Source organism: Sorex fumeus, unplaced genomic scaffold (genome assembly GCF_029834395.1).
Source record: "Sorex fumeus unplaced genomic scaffold, SorFum_2.1 ptg000044l, whole genome shotgun sequence".
In the NCBI taxonomy this organism is placed as follows: Eukaryota; Metazoa; Chordata; class Mammalia; order Eulipotyphla; family Soricidae; genus Sorex; species Sorex fumeus.
The window spans coordinates 15761946-15781135 of NW_026606101.1; the positions used below are offsets into that span (position 1 = coordinate 15761946).

The window sequence follows — 19190 nt, forward strand, 5'->3', positions numbered from 1 at the left end:
ATCAGGTCTTTGTTTTCTGTATCCACAAGGTGGGTCAGTCCTAGAATTCTTCTTCCAGGAAACTTTGTTAATGGAGTTTCATTCCCAAGGGCCTTTCCCTATCTACCTGCCTACATCATCACTGTAATCTGATGGTGAAGTGAGAGTCAAGCTGGTCCTGTTTGTTGACTGCCCAGCCCAGGTCTGTACCTGAGGAATCCAACTTCTAATTTCAACAGGTTCTCACATTCCAGTGTTCCACACAGGTGGCACAGGAAGAACCATGAAAATTTCCGGGGTAAAGTTTCTGATCAAGAAGAGCAAGTGCTGCATTTTCTCCAATGTTAGAGAGAGCAGGTTGCTGAGGGATCAGACAGATATGGGGATGGCTGCTCCCTGTGTGTGTCTTCCTTAACTGAGCTATCACTTCTTTCTCTTGTCTTTACCCTTTCCAAAGTGGTAGCCAGTATCAATGTGGGTGAAGAGGCTGTAACAACTCTGAAAAGTTCTTCTTTTTCCCTTTACCCTGGAAGTCACAGTAGCGCCCTTAGCTGTTGAATATGCCCCTCATGCTGGGAACTACTTGCCCCAGTGCTACCCTGATTAACAAATCCCCAGTTTCATGCTCATCAGCAATTTCTCTTCAAGTGGGAATTTCCTTCCTCAGTCTGGGTCCTTTGGTGTAGTTTCAGTTTCTCCCTTTGGTTAGGGTCTTCTTGTTCCATCAGTCAGTCTTCTTGCTCCCATCAGTGGGATTCTTAGGGGCCTGGGACCAGCTCAGGTGAACAGGGTTGAAGAATGAGTGCCACTAAGGATTAAGAAACAAGACAGGAATGAGAGTAAAAGATGTGGCGCGGGGGGAGGGGGTTGGGGATGGGGGACGGCTAAGACTGAGAGCCCATCTGTTCCCACAGAAAGTTGTTGGTTGCTTCCATCAGGAAACCAAATTGAGGAACAGTCATCAAGGGGGTTGGTGGGAAGACATAATATGTTGATTGTAAGCATAATTACTCTTACAAGGACTGTTCTGAGCTAAACTACTCCATTACTTCATGTCTCGACAGGGGGACAAAACCTTCCCATGGATCTGCTTTCTCATATAAGGAAGTTGGGCCACAGTGAAGCACATTCTACACCACTGCCTCAGGTCAGTGTTCCAGGTCAGTCAGTGCCAGTGTCCTTGTTGTTCTGTCCACTCAACCTGCTTCTTTGTCCTATCAAAGATAAGCCTTACTTTGAAGCACAGTGCAGCCATGTATGAGTAATAAAAAAGTAACATTTTGAACATTTTTCCATTTCTTATAGATCTCCAGTCATGACAGATAGTAGTTCATAATTTCTTGCCAAGTTAAATTTCTGTGCTGTGAATTTTAACTTATGCCCTTTCATTACTGTCAGATTAATTGATGTATCATTTCTTTTGTTTGTCTGTTTGTTTTTGGCGTATGAACAAAGTGTTTACTTTTTTGTATTTTTTGACAGATTGGGTCCTGGTTTCATTAACCATTTGTATTATTTCTTAATTTTTATATCATTGATTTCTACTCAAGTTTTCATCATTTATTTCCTTGTGCTTAAGTTGAATTTTACACATTGTTCTTTTTCTGGTGTATTGCAATGTGCAGTTAGATTGCTTCATTTTAGTTTTTTTCCCTGATAAACGAAAATATTGCTAGGAACTTTTCTCTTATGTAGCTTTTGGTGTGTCCCCTACATTTGGATAGCTTGTGCCTTCATTATTACACATTTTAAGGATCTTTTAAATGTTTTGACATCCTCTTCGATCTGAGAATTATTTAATAATGTTTATTTTTCAAACATTTGAATTTTTCTGGCTCCCTTTTTATAGTTACTTTCTACCTGTATATCATTTTGATCTGAGAAGAGACTGCAGAGCATTTCTATTTTTGTGGCTTTAAGTATCCTTGTCTTTTGTCCCAGCATGTGTTCTATCTTGAAGATACCTGTGCACTGGATAATAATGTGTAGTTATATATTTGGTACTTTGATAATAATGCGTAGTTACATTTGAGGCACTTGGATTAGATATGGATGACTGTAATATACATTCACTATCTTCTTCCAATTCCTCATTGAGGGCTTGTATATATATATATATATATATATATATATATATATAATTTCTATCTGATTTTTTTCCACTGATGAGAGTGAGGTAGTGCAGTTTCTCACTTATTGTATTGACATAAATTGTCTCCTCAATCTAGTCGAGTTTCTGTAGTTACTGTTCCTTCATTGGGTCCTGCATGTTGGTAAGAGTTAAGTCCTCCACAAGGACCAGGAATATTGCACCATAGTTGGAAGCCTGTCTCGTGATCTGGGGGAGAAGGCAGCTGGAATAGAGAAGGGATCACTGAAACAATGAAGGTTGGAGGAATTGTTGGGGGTGGGAAATGGGTGCTGAAAGTAGATAAAGGACCAAACATGACCGGCCTCTCAGTATCTGTATTGCAAACCATAATGCTCAAAAGTTCAGAGGCAATATGGGGCAAATTGTCTGCCATGGAGGCGGGAGGGGATGGAAAGTGGGGGTATACTGGGGACATTGGTGGTGGAGAATGTGCACTGGTGGAGGGATGGGTGTTTGATCATTGTATAATTGGAACTCAAATATTAAAGCTTGTAACTGTATCTCACAGCAATTCAATAATAATAATAAAAAAAACAGTTAAGTTTTCAATATACTGATCCTTTAGTCAGGATATACTATCTACCCCTAGTTTGAATTAACTTTGGTCTGGCACAAGTATGACCTTTCCTGCTCTTTATGAGTTGTCATTTTCACGTATAGATGTTTTCCAACCTTTTACTTTGAGATTGTGTTTTTAGTGAATTTTTAAGTATGTTTATTCTAAGTGGCAGACATTTTTGCTTCCTGATCTATTCATTCTGTTCCTTTTGAAGAAGAATCATGCCTTATATTCTCAAACTGACTGATTGGATTCCACAGGGTGTCAAAAGACCGCGTGGCCGCCCACCTACCAGATGGTCAGACTTCTTCGTCAAGATCATGAACGATCGGTTTGAGGCCCTTCATGTTCCCGGAGCGAACAGATGCCATTGGGCTACACTAGCACGCGACAGGGACAAATGGAGACGTTAATGGCGCCCGCTCGAGCAAATCGACGACTAACGGGAAGTTAAGTGATTAAGTGATTCTCAAACAGCCACTGTGACCATTGCAGTGGCTTCAGAAGAGAAAATTATATGTGACCATAAAGGAGTAGTGAGTTGGGTTAAGAAATGGGTGGATTTTAAAAAAAGAAAGAAAGAGAGAAAGAAAGAAAGAGGAAGATTATATGCAGATTGTGTGGACATGACCACAGACAGAGATGCACACATATACATATATGTGTTTATATATTTAGCTATCTAGCTCTCTCTCTCTCTCTCTCTCTCTCTCAACATATATATATGGAGAAAGAGAGAGAGAGAGAGAGACAGAGAGAGAGAGAGACAGAGAGAGAGAGACAGATATACAGGAAGGCATGCAGACAGACACAGACAGGAAATATCTTTCTGAGTTTGAAGAGCAGAATGCATAAGCATATATGAAGGAGGAAAATATTTCTTTAAAAATAATGATAAAAATAAAGATTAATAAAAATGTATACTTAAGAGTCTTGAGGATGAAGGAATCCAGTTCAGGTGACTCTTGACTGTAGATCAAGGCCAACCCAGAACAGAAGATAAACAATATTCTGAGATGCACAGATTTGTCAAGTTTCTCATATTCTAGAGTGATTGTTTCTCATATTCTAGGGTGATGTCAAGAGTCGATCTGAGTTTGCTCCCATGAACCTTGCTTTAGACTGTGGATAAAGTCCCAGAACTGGGCACATCAGGGTGGGAGAAGGGTATCAGGGGTTTTTGGAGGTCTCAGGAGAGGGAAGTCATCTGGAGAACATTCTGGAAGCTTCTTTTATCTCCATTTTCTTTTGATCACAAATCTCAGAAAGGAAAGGAGGCAGCAGAGACTGAGGTGGTAACAGTCGGATTTGAGGAAATAGCTGTAGGAAACAGTTCACACTTCAGTATCTGTTTATTCAAGGAATACTCCCCTGTGTGTGTCCTGGTGCTGCTCTCCTTCTGAAGTACCTTTCCTGGGAATACAGGCATCTCCTGGGAGAGGGTTTTACACATCAACAGTTTCCTGGCTTTGACCCCCATTCTTCATCACTCCTACCCTGTCACAAGTGGTTCAGGGAGGACAAACATTCCTCAGAGCAGCTGCTACTGAATTTCTCAAAAATTACTCCCAGATGAGATTTGCTTCTGTCACATGTCTCCATGATCGAATATTCTAGAGAAGGTCTCCAAAGAACCTCCTTGCTGTTGCCTCTTATTTATCTTCCTTCTCCCTATGCCTACAACTCTGTGGCCATCTCTGAACCCAGATTATTCTACAGGACTCATCTACTTCTTGAATCTGGAGGATCTATTAGAAAAATTCACCATATCCTAAGGATTTTGAGGGACATGTATTTACTTTTCTTAATTTCACATGGGTCCTGGTCATGTGTGACCTGCAGGCTGATCCCTTTTGTTGACTTTTCCTTCATTGGAGAGAACTTGGCCTGTCTACTACTGCAACATTCCCCCCACAACTTACAGTCAGACCCTCAACTTCTTGTAGACATAAATGGCAGGGACACCAAGCACCAACAGCACTTTGGATCCAAAGAAGAAGCCCAGGAGGACATGTATGTACGATGCAGTGCACAGGTCTGTCTCTGGACCTGGAAATCAAGAAACAAGAATTTCCTTTAAGGAACTGTATGAAGTCAATTCTCAGGTAACTCTACTTCTCCCATCTGTGATGTCAGGGCCCATAAACATTCTGAAACTTTTGAATTTGACTGCTGCTATAGTTTAGGATGAATTCAGAAATCAAGGTAAAGAGGTTCCTTATCTTTAATCATTCTTAGGCACACAGAGCTACTTAGAAGCTTAAACACTGAGAGTGCTCTTGACACAAGAATAAAATCAATAGCAAAGTATCTAGCACAGAGTAGGTGCTTAGGCACAGTTTTAATTAGGGGGAGAACAAGTTAAATAAGCAAAGGTCTAGCAAGCAGTGTGAACAATATAACTGTAATCCAAAAATGAAATAAATAAACCCTTGTGTGGCAGCTGGAACCCAGATACATGGCAGGGTAGCTTTGACAGTCACGCATGTTAACTGAAGCAGGGAGGGCCTCGGGTTACCTTGTTGTGTATATGGGTCCCAGTTGCTGTTGCAACACACACACTTTTCTAAGAAGGGTTTCCTAGCAGGGAAAGTTGGATTTGATCAGGGTCTCCGTCTGTTCTTTTCTAGTCCAAACCTTTGGTTGGTAGTGTGCTGGTTGTTGTAATGACGAAAATAACTTGGGACTCCAGTGAGCAGTCACTTCCATATGCACTTCCAAAGTGCCCAAAGTCCCAAAGAGGTGTCTCTGGTGCAGCAGCGCAAGGTAGCACAATTTTCAGTAGAGGGCATCTCTATGATGCTGCAGTGACATTCCTCTTGACTGTGATGAGCAGCCTTTGGAGATCAGATATTCAGCTGCCCTGGCCACACTGCCCAGTTCAGTCAGAATGTGCAGGTGGAGCTGAACCTGGGGAGGTTAGTCAGTGTTTTGCACAATGTTGTACAGAGAAACCAGGGCTGATAGGCACCTCCTGCCCTCACCTCACATCTACCTGAGACCTTTAAGGAGGAGAGTGACTGTTTGATGTCTTCTGGCTTCAGAACATCCTGGCTGACAGGCAGGAAGCTCCCGGCACCCACACAGCTCATGAACACCCCAGTGGTCAGTCCACAAATGTGAAACTGTGGAGTAAGAAGGGAACATCACTGACAGAGGAGGACCCTGACCCCATGTGGAGTGACAGGTCAGAGGTCATAGAGACAAGGAGGTAGATCAGGGATGTATCCCAGGCAGACGGCTCACCAGGCTTTCCCCTGGAGCTCAGTGACACTTGTGATGCTTCCACAGGACTTTCTACCCATCTCTGCACTTCACAGACCTGAACTAAAGCCACCACTTCACTGATGTGGAAACTAAGAATTCTGGACACAGCTTTGGGATGACAGCACCACTGCTCATCTGCTGAGGACCAGCCACGTGAAGAAGGTGCTGCTGAGGATTAAGAAACAAGATATAAATGAGAGTAGAGTGGGGTCAGGAGGCTAATGCTCTGCTATTTGGTCTCATGTTTTCCCATCATCTCATCAGGCAGCCTTTTGTAACCTGACTGTGGAATTTTCCCTGGCTGAGAACTTTCCAAGGTCATCTGGTCTGCTCAGAGCTTTCAATGGTTGTGTGAGTCTTTCTCTGAACCCTTGGAGAGTTTCCTGACAGCCCTCCTATAAATGGGTAGCCCTGGTGACTGTCAGCTTGTCAGACTGAAGAATGTGTGCCTCTTAGAATTGTCTTGTCTTGCTCCATAGTTGGAAGCCTGCCTCATGTGCAGGGTTAGAAGGCAGCTGGAATAGAGAAGGGATCACTAAGAAAATGATAGTTGGAGGGATCGGTTGGGATGGGAGATGTGTTGTGAAAGTAGATAAGGGACCAAATATGATAACCTCTCTGTATCTGTATTGCAAACCATAATGCCCCAAACTACAGAGAGAGTATGGGGGAAATTGCCTGCCATGTAGGCAGGGGGAGGGTGGGAAACGGGGTTATACTAGGGAGATTGGTGGTGCGGAATGGGATTGTAGGGATGGGATGGGAGGAATGGGTACTTTATCATTGTTTGATTGTAACTCAAACATGAAAGCTTGTAACTGTATCTCACAGTAATTCAGTAAAAGAAAAAAGAAAGAAAGAATAAAAGAAAGAAAGAAAGAAAGAAAGAACTGTCTTGTCAGGCTGTTTCTCAAAAAACAAAACAAAACAAAACAAAAAAACAAAAACCAAAAGCAGCCCTATTGCTGGGTCCTTGTTGGAGGAAAGAGGATTTAATCATTTTGGAGAAAAACCTCCAGTTATTGAGCTGACCCCTGTTTCCGTGAGCCTAAAGCAGAGCTGGGAACATAATGAGTGCTGAGGAAAGAGAAGAAGCTCCACTTTGAGAGGAGCCCTCAGAGTGCAAAGTGCAGGACTTGGTGACTTCAACATCATTTGATCTCCAAAGGCAGGTGAAGTAGACTGTGAAACAGATTCAAGGTTAAGCATGAACTCTTCACCTGCTGTTAGTTCTTGTTCTCAGAAGCAAGGCTGGCCTGACTGACTGTGGTCACACAAAAGGACAATAAATACCCCGCACCGCCCCCCCCCCCCCCCCCCCCCCCCCCCCGCTGCCAGAGTACTCACCACTTACAATGACCCATGTGCCTAGCCCAGACTTGAACTCCCTATCTTCCATGCTTCCCTTCTGGAACTTCACACAGTAGTAGAGGCCCGTGTCGGCCTTGTTCATGTCACGGATGCGGATGGAAAAGTCCAAGTTGTCTCTCTTGGTTGCATTTGAAGCACTGGTCACTCGAGGGTAGTGGCCTTTGCCTCCAAAGTTGTAGATCTCTCCCCGGTCACCCATTCTCTCCCTGAACCACTTGACAGGGCCCACGGGAATCAGAGAAGTCAGGGAGCAGTTCAGAGTGGCCGTCTCTCCTGTGGCCACTGACATGAACTTGTCATGCTGGATCACCTGCAGCTCCACATCCTGCCCGGCCACTCCTGAGGAAAACACAAGCAGCTCTTCACTCATCCTTGTCAGTCTGTAGGTTTCCACAACTCTCTGTCAGAAACCTACACCAATGAGCATGGTGAGTTCAGCACATTGTGTGAATCTTATGTTGCCCCACCATGAACCTCCACAGCATGAGTGTGATGCAAAGGAGGAAACTGCAACAAGGAGGTTAAGGACATGGCAGAGAGGGTAGTTTAGGAGCTTTTTCTGGAATATATGGCTTCAGCCAACACTCCTTTCCCTCCACTATCTGGCTTGAGTGACTGTTGGATTTTTGCTCCATGGCATTGTGGAAAACCATGTGATTATTCTGACCAGTGAGTATGAGCAAAAGGATGGGGGTTCCAATTGGATATAACTGATCTGCCAGAACTTCAGTAAATCCACCCTCCTCTTCCCCAGATAATGGTCCTGATGGTATCTGCCACTTAGTCTGAGTACCAGTGAGAGGAAGGTGCAAATCCTAACATATATATCAATATTTATAAGTAATGAACATGATTTTATTTTTTATTGCCTGATCAGTACATATTGGTGTCATAATTCTGCTATGACAATTATCAAAAGTTTATTGCCCTAAAGTGAAAGAATATTTCATCAACAGATGAATGACTGAACATAATGTGATATGTGTACAAAATAGAATAGTTTCATTTCTATTCACTAATAAAATTCTATAACTCAAATAAACTTGACATACATATTAATTGAAATAATTCAAATGTAAAAGGAGAAATATTTCCCCACATTGGCAAGCTACCGAGAGTATCTCGTCCGCACGGCAGCGCCTGGCAAGCTACCCGTGATGTATTCGATATGCCAAACACAGTAACAAACAAAGTCTCCAATGGAGACATTACTGGGCCTGCTTGAACAAATCGATGAACAACGGGAAGACAGTGACAGTGACAGTGACATATAAAGTGTAAAATCTTATCACGCCGAAGGTTGTGTGTTCACGGATTCACTGTCTCACCGCCTGCGTTCGGTGCTCTTGAGCCGCTGTGTGTGGCCTGGATCGGAACGGCTGTTGGCCAAGGGCAGACGGAAGAAGAAACGAGGGCCAGGCCGGTCTATATCAATAGTAGTTTATTCCAATCCTCTTCATGCCTGTCTTTCTCTGCCTCCTTCTCTCCTGGGCCCCAATCTTGGAACCTCTCTCCTTCTGACTCTGACTCTGGATCTCTGGAGCCCGAGTTTTCTTGCTTCTGACTCTCCTCTCTCCAAGCTTACTGTCTTAGTTTATATAGCAGTCACATAAGATGGTGACATAAAGGTGGGTTGAATATTGACGAATCAACAAAGAGAGGTAAGACCACTCCTCCAAGGAGATTAACTCAAGGATGAAATCTCATCTACAGAGATTACTCCAGGTTACTAGAAGATCCGCCCAAGGGTGGGATCCCAACAAGGGTGTGTTCTTCCCTCAGTTAGTAATCTACTTAAATAGTTGTAATAAATCTACTTCTAATACTTCTAGCAATGTCATTCTGTATGAGCACAGTAAGAGATATAAACTTAGTTTGGTTCTTCCTGAGAACATCTCACTATACATTTCGCAGTCCTCAGGCCAGGTTAATCTTCCTAGCTCCAGCAGGGTCCTAGTCTCGTTGTTACTTACGTTTGGATCATGACAGCATTTGTCCATGATCATGCCCTCAACTTATAGTTGAGTATTGTGGCTCTTTGGCCTAGCCCATTTCGATGCAAGGGTAGCTCACAGCTTTCCCTGGGTCCATTCAGTCCCTCGTTGGGACCCTGCTTTTGGGGTGCTAGGAACTAAGGGCAACTGAGTCAAGAAATCAGATGCTCAGGAGTAAATATTATTCAGAGTCAATCAACTCCCAAGTTACAAAGCATAATATTAACTGTCTTCCTGTGTCCACACAGAAAGGACATTGCTTACAATACAAGTTCAGTATCCTTAGATGGATGTGACCTGACAAACCTAAGCTACCTGAGAAAGGACAAAAGAGTGTTATCCTACAATAAAGTACCTACAAAGAACAAATTTATAGAGGGAAAGGCAACTTGGAGCTAGGGAGTGGTAAGATAAGGGCAGTTCTTTGGGATACACAATTTTTATTTAGGATGTTAGAAAGTTCTGAAATATGTGGTGCTTATGAACTCACCACCTGTGAATGTGCTGGATTGCCACTAACTCTTAACAGGCAGGTTCATGTATAATTAACACAATAACAAGTCTGACCTTGAACAAGGTCATTACTCTTTGATTTTCATTAAATATTTCAAGGGGGAAAAAGAACATGTGTGTGTGGTACGGAAGGCAAGTAGATATTTTAAAAATGAATGTTTTAGTGTGGAGAGAGACTAGGGAGGCAAGAGATCAAGAAATAGCAGGCTTCAAATTTGTGTCTTGAAAAGACAGAGCTATTAGCTTTGCTTGGACAAAATAAGTTATAAATTGATGGACCATGAGTCATCCATGATTTTTCACACCAAGTAAAGACTTCCCTGTTGAATTACCTCCCCAAGGACTAGGCATGTTCTAGAATCATATAAAAACACACGCACAAAAAATGCTCCTACTGATTTGAAGTATCTTATGTATATCTCTGATAGCAGAGACCTGTTGCTGAACCACGAATAAATCCTGTGCTCTTTTACTGTTTCTTTGATGCTCAGTGGGAGAGTTGTAGTTCCACTTTGCATGTGTGAGCTGGTCAAGTGCACCCACTCAGCATCTGTATCACTGGGCTGACTCCTAAGGAGGCGCTGCTCTCAAGGTACACACCAGGCTTGTTACTGCTCTCACAGTACACACCAGGCTTGTTACTGTGGTCAAGGCCTCAGGTGGGTTGGGTCTTAAGTCAGGAGAAAAAGATTGGGGGCTGGAGAGACTGTTCAGGGTTCAATGCCCTGGCACTGCATAGAGTCTTGAGCACTGCCAGGAGTGATCCCTGAGCACAGAGCTTAAACATCACTAGACGTGGCCCCAAGTCCAAAACTTTATATATAAAAATAAGAGAAGATGTTTGACAATGGGAAGCTGTGTGAAAAATGACTGTTTATGTGACAAAGTGGGAATCATTATAACTGAATCTTGAAGAGACGAGTGAACTGAATAATGGAGAGAGGAAAGAACTGAAATAGAGGGCGAATGAAGAAACTCTGCCCTCGTATCCAAAATTCACACATTCACACTCTAGTCCAAACCTTTCCTACAGATTATGGACTTTTCAATTCTTCTAGGCTGGATCCTTATTTGGAAGGAAACATCACACACTTAGTACCTGAATTCCTAATTTCTTCCCATACCCTTGCTATCAGCTTGATTCTCCCAGATGTCAGATACCAAGCCCTTGGGTTTCTCTTTCTCACTCCAGCACTGTGCACCAGGAAATCCTGTTGACTCCTCATCAGCATTCGTCCCAAAGGTGAGCTCTCAACTTTGTCTCTACTAACTACTGACTTGTCACAGTCCACTTGGTTTCATGGTCATGAACACAGTGACTTCTGGAATTCTCTAGTTGTTTCTATCTCTGTTGTTTTGTTTATTCTGAACTAAATGCAGAATCATTTCATACTCATCATGGAGCAAGTGGCTTCCTTCCTTAAAACCTTGCAATATGAAACCTATTTTTTTCAACCACTGCAAAAAAAATATGTGCAAGATATGTGCAAGATCAGAGCAAAATTAAATCTTTGTGCACAACCGGAAGAATTTTTTTTCTCAAAGTCCTTGCAGATGTTGTTCCCTGTCACTTTTCCCCCAGAAATTTTCACGGTCCATCCTGCACTGTATTCTAAGCTTTGCTCAAATCTCCCTTTTTTGTCAAGTCCATCAAACTGCTGTTTAACACACATGTCATCCTTCATTCTTCATCTACTCCCAAATATTTTGTCTGGAGTACTTTCTAATTTTTAATTCATAAGACACTTTCTTATATACAAGATTAATTATCTTTTATGTCTATTTTACTGACATTTTCCATTACCCCCAAATACTAAGCATTATAATAGCAACTATTTTGTCTCTATATTAGTCAGCACACTCCAATTTCTTTAACAATCTGACACACAGTGTGAGGTCAGTAAATAACTGTATGTCTACAAATGTAAGCGATGTGGCACTCCCTTGATCTTTGAGTTTTATTTTTAGTGATAATTTCAGTAAACATTGTGCAAGAAACTGCTTCCTAAGTAGATGAGTTCATATAAAACAAAAGCTGCTTTCCAGATTCTGGCTATTGTAAAGAGTGCTGCAATGAACAAACAATTGCAGATGTCACTTCGACTATACTTTTTTGCCTCTCTGGGATATATTCCCAGGAGTGGTATTGCTGGATCAAATGGGAGCTCAGTTTCTAATTTTTTGAGAATCGTCCATACTGTTTTCCAAAAGGGCCAAACCAGTCGGCATTCCCACCAACAGTGAAGCAGTGTCCCTTTCTCAGCACATCAGCGCCAGCACTGGTTGCTTTTGTTCTTGTGGATAAGGGCCAGTCTCTGTGGTGTGAAGTGATATCTCATTTTGGTTTTGATCTGCATCTCCCTGATGATTAATGATGTGGAGCATTTTCTCATGTGCCTTTTAGCCATTCGGATTTCTTCTTTGTGAAAGTTTCTATCCATTTCATCTCCCCATTTTTTAATGGGGTTGAATGTTTTCTTCTTGTAGAGTTCAACCAGTACTTTGTATATCCTTGTATTAACCCCTTATCGGATGTGTATTTGGCGAATATCCTTTCCCATTCTGTAGACTGTCTTTGCATTTTGGTCACTGTTTCTTTTGAGGTGCAGAAGCTTCTTAGTTTAAGATAGTTCCATTTGTCTATCTCTGTTTTCAACTTGCTTGGCCAGCATTGTGACATCTTTGAAGACACCATTAGCTTCTATGTCATGGAGGGTATTGCCAACTTTTACCTCAATGAACCTTATGGATTCCGGTCTGATGTTGAGGTCTTTTATCCACAGATGACTGGTTAAAGAAACTTTGGTACATTTACACAATGGAGTACTATGTAGCTGTTAGAAAAGACGAAGTCATAAAATTTACATACAAGTGGTACTACATGGAAAGTATCATGTTAAGCGAAATGACTCAGAAAGAAAGGAATAGACATAGAAAGATTGCATTCATCTGGGGAACATTAAGTAACAAAATAGGAGACTAACACCCAAGAATGGCCAAGATTAGTACCAGGAATTTTACTCTATGGCTTGGAGGCCAACCACACATGCTAGGGGAAAAGGGAGCTCAGATAGAGAAGGGAACACCAAATAAAGGTGTTGGGAGGATCCTCCCAGAATGGGAGAAGCATGCGGAAAGTAGACCACATACCAAACATGATTGTCACCCATTGCCTCTTTTGCAAACCAAAACACCCAATAAGAGAGAGAGAACAAAAGGGAATGCCCTGACACGGAGGCAGGGTGAGATGGGGGGACGGGGGGTGGGAGGGATACTGGGATCCGTGGTGGTGGGAAATGGGTACTGGTGGAGGGATGGGTATTTGATCATTGTATAATTGAAACCCAAGCACAAAAATGTGTAAGTCTGTAACTGTACCTCATGATGTCTCACTATTAAAAAAAAACCACATGGGCATTCCATCTAATTTCCAAAAAATAAAACCTGCTTGCATACATACAGAACAAAGAGGCCCCAAGGGACAAACACACACGAGCTCTCTTCTGTACTCTTCACACCCACTGACAGCAGCTATAGAGATAATATTGGCTGAAAGTATTTGTGTAGATTGATTAGTGTTTAACAAGAGTTAGAGTTAAACTGTGAGCTCTAGTATCAGACTCCCTGAATTCAAGTCACAGGTTTTCTTTTACCTTAAATGACCTTGAGTCCCTTTTCTCATCTGTGGGTTAGGAGAAATAAGAGTATTTACTTCAGAGGGCTGGAGCGATAGCACAGCGGGTAGGGCATTCGCCTTACAAGCGGCCAACATGGCCTACCCGAGTTCGATTCCTCCGCCCTTATCGGAGAGCCCAGCAAGCTACCGAGAGTATTCGATATGCCAGACACAGTAACAACAAAGTCTCCAATGGAGACGTTACTGGGCCTGCTCGAGCAAATCGACGATCAACGGGAGGGCCTTTACCTTTACCTTTACTTCAGAGTTCATGATCCCAGGAGAGAATACTGGGGCATTTCCAATATGGCAGTTAGTAAATGTTCATGAACATGAACATGTATCAACATTGTATTTCCTGTTGTGTTGAAGCTTCAAGTGGCACAGTAGGATGCCAATATGGGTTAAAAACAGATATTGATAATAATTATCCCAAAGGTACTCCAATATGGCAATGTAAAAATTTCTACTCATGTCAAGAGAGAAGTTTGTATGTCTTAAGATATTGGAGAAAGGGAGAAGTAAATTTAGAAAAGCAGGAAAGGAGGTAGTGAAACTGGAACAGGAGCATGTAAACCTCTGTTCAATGAACACTTCATGTAAACTGAGAACTACTTTAATAGACACTTTACAGACACATAGCTCAGTGGTAGAGTGTTTGCCTGTGTGTATCTGTGAGGTCTTTTCAGTCCATAATGCTGTGGAAGAGAAAAGGAGGGAAAGGGAAGGGTAAGTGGAAGGAATGAGGGGAAGGAATGAAGAAGGGTAAGCGAAGAGGAAGCAAGGGGAAGGGGGACAGAGAAGTAAGTGAAAGGAAGGGAAGGGAGCCCCAAGTTAGAAAACAAGGTTGTTTTGAGGATGTAAAGAAATTAGCCACTAAAATTAAGAACTCGAGACTCACAAAAGAATCACAGAAAATGAGAGCTCACCACAGAGATGTCCCAGGACCCTGTGCTGAGCTGATTTCACTGGGGTGCCTCAGATGTTCTCTCTCTCTGCCTACTCCAGATGAACCCCAGTGGCCTTAACCCTCCAGAAGAAAAGCCCCGGTACACGGAATCAGTAACTGAAAGCTCCAGGTCACATGGAGGTGAATATGTGCCGTCCCTCCCCCTCCCACTGCCCATTCGGGCCTTGGCTGTCACAGCCATGAACTGCCTCCTGATACCATTTAAGCACAATAATGGCCAAGAACCAGAGACTCACAAATGAATCTCGGAAGAGAACGCTGCAGAGATGTCTTCGCACCCCAGTTATTTAAAGTTTTAGATCTCCAGGAGCATGTGGCCTCTTTTCTTGACCACACAACATCCTATACTATTCATAACAAGCAATACAAAATAAATTGTTTAGCATCTACCTGTGGGACAGGCATTAGTGTTGGTGAAAAAATGGTGGAGGGAAGGAGTAATGGTGGTGGGATCGGTGTTTAAATATTGAATGTAATCAGCTACGGTGAACAATTTTATAAAAATAAAATTTAAAAAATGAAAATAATAACTCATAAATGGGAGCAATTAGTCTTCTCATCTGTACAGAAATATTTATATATGTGTCTTTTCAATAATTGTATGAGTGTTAACATTATATTTGTTATATTTTAAAATGGCTTTCTTTAAACAATAAATGTCCAATAAATGTTCTTTACTTTTAAAAAGAGAAATTCCAATGAATAAAGGTGGTGATACAGTACAGGAGTTAAGGCACTTTCCTTGCACATAGGCAACCCTGATTTGATCCCTGCCACCAAATATGGTCCCATGAGCACAGCCAGGAATGATTTGTGAACACAGAGCTAAGAATAAGCCCTGAGCACTGCCTAGTGTTGCCCAAATATATCCCCCACAAGATGAAAGAAATTGCAATACATATTAAAAACTCTGTTGGTGCTAAGCCAGGACATTAGGACGAGCCTCTGGACACTGCCCTGAAAGCAGAAAGTAGAAAGTAGAGGCCCCCTTTTGAGTATAGTGGGCGAGCTAAGCTTGTGAGTCTGGATGATCTAGAAAAGTACAGCATGCTCTCATATGCCCGCTCTCATAGGCTCTCTTACACATACTTAATCTGGTTTTACCTTGAAGTATCAGTATGAGTCTTCTCTTTTGTGTGTGTGTGTATAACATACCACAAGAATGTGGGGAATGTAATCTGTAGAACCTACGTGTCCAGCTCCATATCTTCCTCTGACATTTTAATCATGACCACATAGCTTTGATAAGACAACGTATACCCTGATGTTCTTTTGATGGATGCTTACCCTATAACTGTTAGTACTCTCGTTAGTGAGTCTTTCTCTGTGATGAGGCCCTTAGGATGCAACTAATAAAAAATAGACTAAAAAGAGGCCTCTAGCAGTCTCTCTTCTCCTGGAGCCAGATCGACGCCTTGGCCCTCCATGCTCTCTACATTCCTCTTATGTGTCTTGTCTCTGGGTCTCCAACTGAAAGAATATTCACGCAACACTCAGTACATAATAAAGTAGATAGGAACAAAAGTATGGGAATATATAGAGCCAACTCTGAACTCTGGAGATCTCAGTGATGCTGATATCTATTGGTCTTGTTTTCTCTCTGTCCTCCTGTTGTTCATCAATTTGCTCGAGCAGGCCCAGTAGCATCTCCATTTTTTGAGACTGGTTGTTACTGTGTTTGGCATATTGAATACGTCACGGGTATGCCAGGCTTTGCTGATTTTCTTTCTATATTTTCTTCTTCTGCTTTCCTCAGGGAGCTAAGGGGCATAACAAGATTCAAACATGATCTGAATCTGCACTACCTGGACTTGATTCCTGGATGATCTACTTGCTGACTTAGATGGACAGCTTATTTCCTCTCCCCATCTTCAAATCAGATAAGGTGGTTATAGCATTTACACAAGATGATGTGAGAGTTACACAAGTTAAACACACAAAGCTTACTTCTCAGGTTGCTTTTAGTTGCATTATCTGTTTCACCACCATTCTTAACAACTGCAGGCAATGGGTTCACAGAGAATCAATTTGTTTCTTTGTTTGTTTAATAAGTTATTTTATTTGATCACAGTGAGACACACAGTTACAAAGCTGTCCATGATAGGATTTTAGTCATAAAATGTTCCAACACCCATGCCTCTACCAGTGTACATTTCCTACCACTAATGTCTCTAGTTTCCCTCCTGCCACATCACCTCTTCGGCCTGTCTCTATGGCTGGCATTTTCCTTTTTACTCTCTCACACTTAGTCTCCTTTTGGGCATTACGGTTTGCAATACAAATACTGAGAGGCTATAATATTTGTTCCTATATCTACTTTCAGCACCCTATTCTTATCCAGAGTGATCATCTACACAGTGGAATACTACGCAGCTGGAAATTCACATATAATGAAATTCACATATAATGGAAAAACACAGAGAGTATCATGCTGAGTGAAGGAAGCAGAAGGAGAAGGACAGGCGCAGAATGATTATTCTCATTTGTGGATATAAAATAAATGTAATATAATACTAATGCCCAAGAACAGTAGAGAAAGGACAGCTATGACAAAGATAGTTGAAAAGGATCAGAGAAAGAGTTCAAACCTTGCCTTCCTGCTCTGAGAAAATGCCCAGACCCTGGCCTTACTCCAAGTTTACTAGAAACTTAAATATCCACAGGGAAGTTAGAAAAAAGGGAATTCTACCCAACATGCTTCTCACCTGTGAGTCCTAGCAGTTGAGTCAGCTGTAGGTGGAGAGGAAGAAGGTAGAGCCAGAGGAGCAAGACTGACATCCTGGACTCCCAAGGAGCCTGAAGTGTTGAGTGTGTGTGCTGGTGGAACCAACTCTGCTCTGTGCAGATAAGGTTGCCCTGGGCAACCTTTCCTGACATGAGAGGAAGTGACTCTCACCAGTGAAAGAAGTGCAAAACAATAACCTGCTCTACATCTAGGCATTTCTTGATTCTTTGTTGTGAAGAAGTCGGGCAGGGGAGGGGTTAAAGCTGAAAAGTTATACACCAAGTGTTATCAATGAGACTTGCTTAGCCTATTAGAAAAAATACTTCCTCCTCACCTTGGTTCCTATGATGTCTCCACTTGAACTTTCATACATCTTGCAGCCTTCATGGTGATTTTACACTCAGGAGCTCCCAGGTTCAAGAGTGATGTCTGGCTGTGAGTTATGTCCCAGACTCCCAAGTTAGGGATCCTGACCATGATGAGCTTAAGGTTACATTCTGCTGGCGTGGTTCAGAAGATTTGAAGAGGATTTAAGGGAACTGGACAATTTGGGATAGAGTCATATGGTTTCTGAAAAGCCTCTTTATTCCAACCATTTATTAATGTCACTGGCAACATTTAGTGTTGTTGTAAGAGTGCAATGTGGATGTTCCCCTAAACGATAAAAGAAGCCAGTTTCTGCTTTGTTCCTGAAGATGACATGCTTAGGACAGTATATGAGAGTCAGAATCTGGATGTGGCAATGTAGTGCCAGGCACAGAGAACATAAATTTTGTGTCTCAGTGAATCAACTGTCAGGCATTATCTTAGAAATGAAAACATTGTCCATAAAACAACCTATGAATTGGCATATGTGACAGTTGTCTGGGGATAATAACCCAACTAGAAATAATTGCAATGTCCACTAAATGTGTGGTTAGACTGGTGTTCTGGAGACCAGTGTGGATGATCAGGATCAAAGCAGGTGAGCCACAGGATTTAGAAAGAAGATAGAAGTGATAGTATAAAGAGTGGGGTCAGGGAGGATGAAGTTCAGTTTTTTTATAGGCTCAACAGTCAGTTTTTTATAGGTTCAGCCTATAGTATAGCTAGTAGGTCCTTCCCTTTCCACACAGTAGACCAGGTTCAATTCTTGTCTTCAAGAGTAAGCCCTGAGCAGCACAGGGTATAACCCCCATATGAAAAACAATACATGCAAAAAGATATTTCAGCTTAGTTATGGTTCTACAGGGTCACAGTTAACAAATAAAAGCACCAATTTTAAAAACTGTTGGATACATACTATTATGATCTCGAGTGATGGTGAAGCTTGTTCTGTTTGTTGACTGGTCACCCCAGGTTCATACATGATGATTCCCATTTCTGATTTCTTCTTTTAAAAAAAATTTATTTCATTTTTATAAAGTTTTTTATGATGATTTATTGCACTCAAAAGCACTGTCTGTAGCACTGTCCTCCCGTTGTTCATCAATTTGCTTGAGCGGGCCCAGTAACGTCTCCTTTGTGAGACTTGTTGTTACTGTGTTTGGCATATTGAATTCATCACGGGTAGCTTGCCAAGCTTTGCTGTGTGGGCAAGATACTCTTGGTAGCTTGCCGGGGTCTCCAAGAGGGGCGAAGAAATAGAGCCTGGGCCGACCAGGTCAACCGCGTGCAAGGTAAACTCCCTACTCGCTGTGCTATTGCTCCAGTCCATTGCATTCAATATTCCAACACTAATCCCACCATCATTACATCTTCCTGTGCCTACTTCTGATTTCAACAGACTCTAACATTCCAGCGTTTCACACAGATGGCACAGGCAAACTATGAGGATTTCCGGGGGGAAAGTTCTCCTGATCAAGAACAGCAGGTGCTGCATTTTCTCCAAGTTCAGAGATACCAGGTTTCTGACGGACCTATGGATATTGGGATGGCTGCTCCCCATGTGTGAGTCTTTTTCAACCGAGCTATCACATCTTTTTGTTGTTTCAACTCTAATCTT

At 42.1% G+C, this 19190-nt stretch overlaps 1 protein-coding gene across 1 annotated transcript; it reads right to left on the bottom strand.

The window, feature by feature from the left end:
• Positions 1-402: 402 nt before the first annotated feature.
• On the bottom strand, positions 403-17579 carry LOC130030317 (signal-regulatory protein beta-1-like). The gene is made up of 4 exons (XM_056121561.1): positions 17541-17579; positions 17187-17211; positions 7305-7667; positions 403-530 (listed from the first exon to the last, which is right to left on the bottom strand). The coding sequence occupies exons 1-4, from the start codon at positions 17577-17579 to the stop codon at positions 403-405; spliced, it is 555 nt and encodes a 184-aa protein (XP_055977536.1).
• Between the last annotated feature and the right edge of the window lie 1611 nt (positions 17580-19190).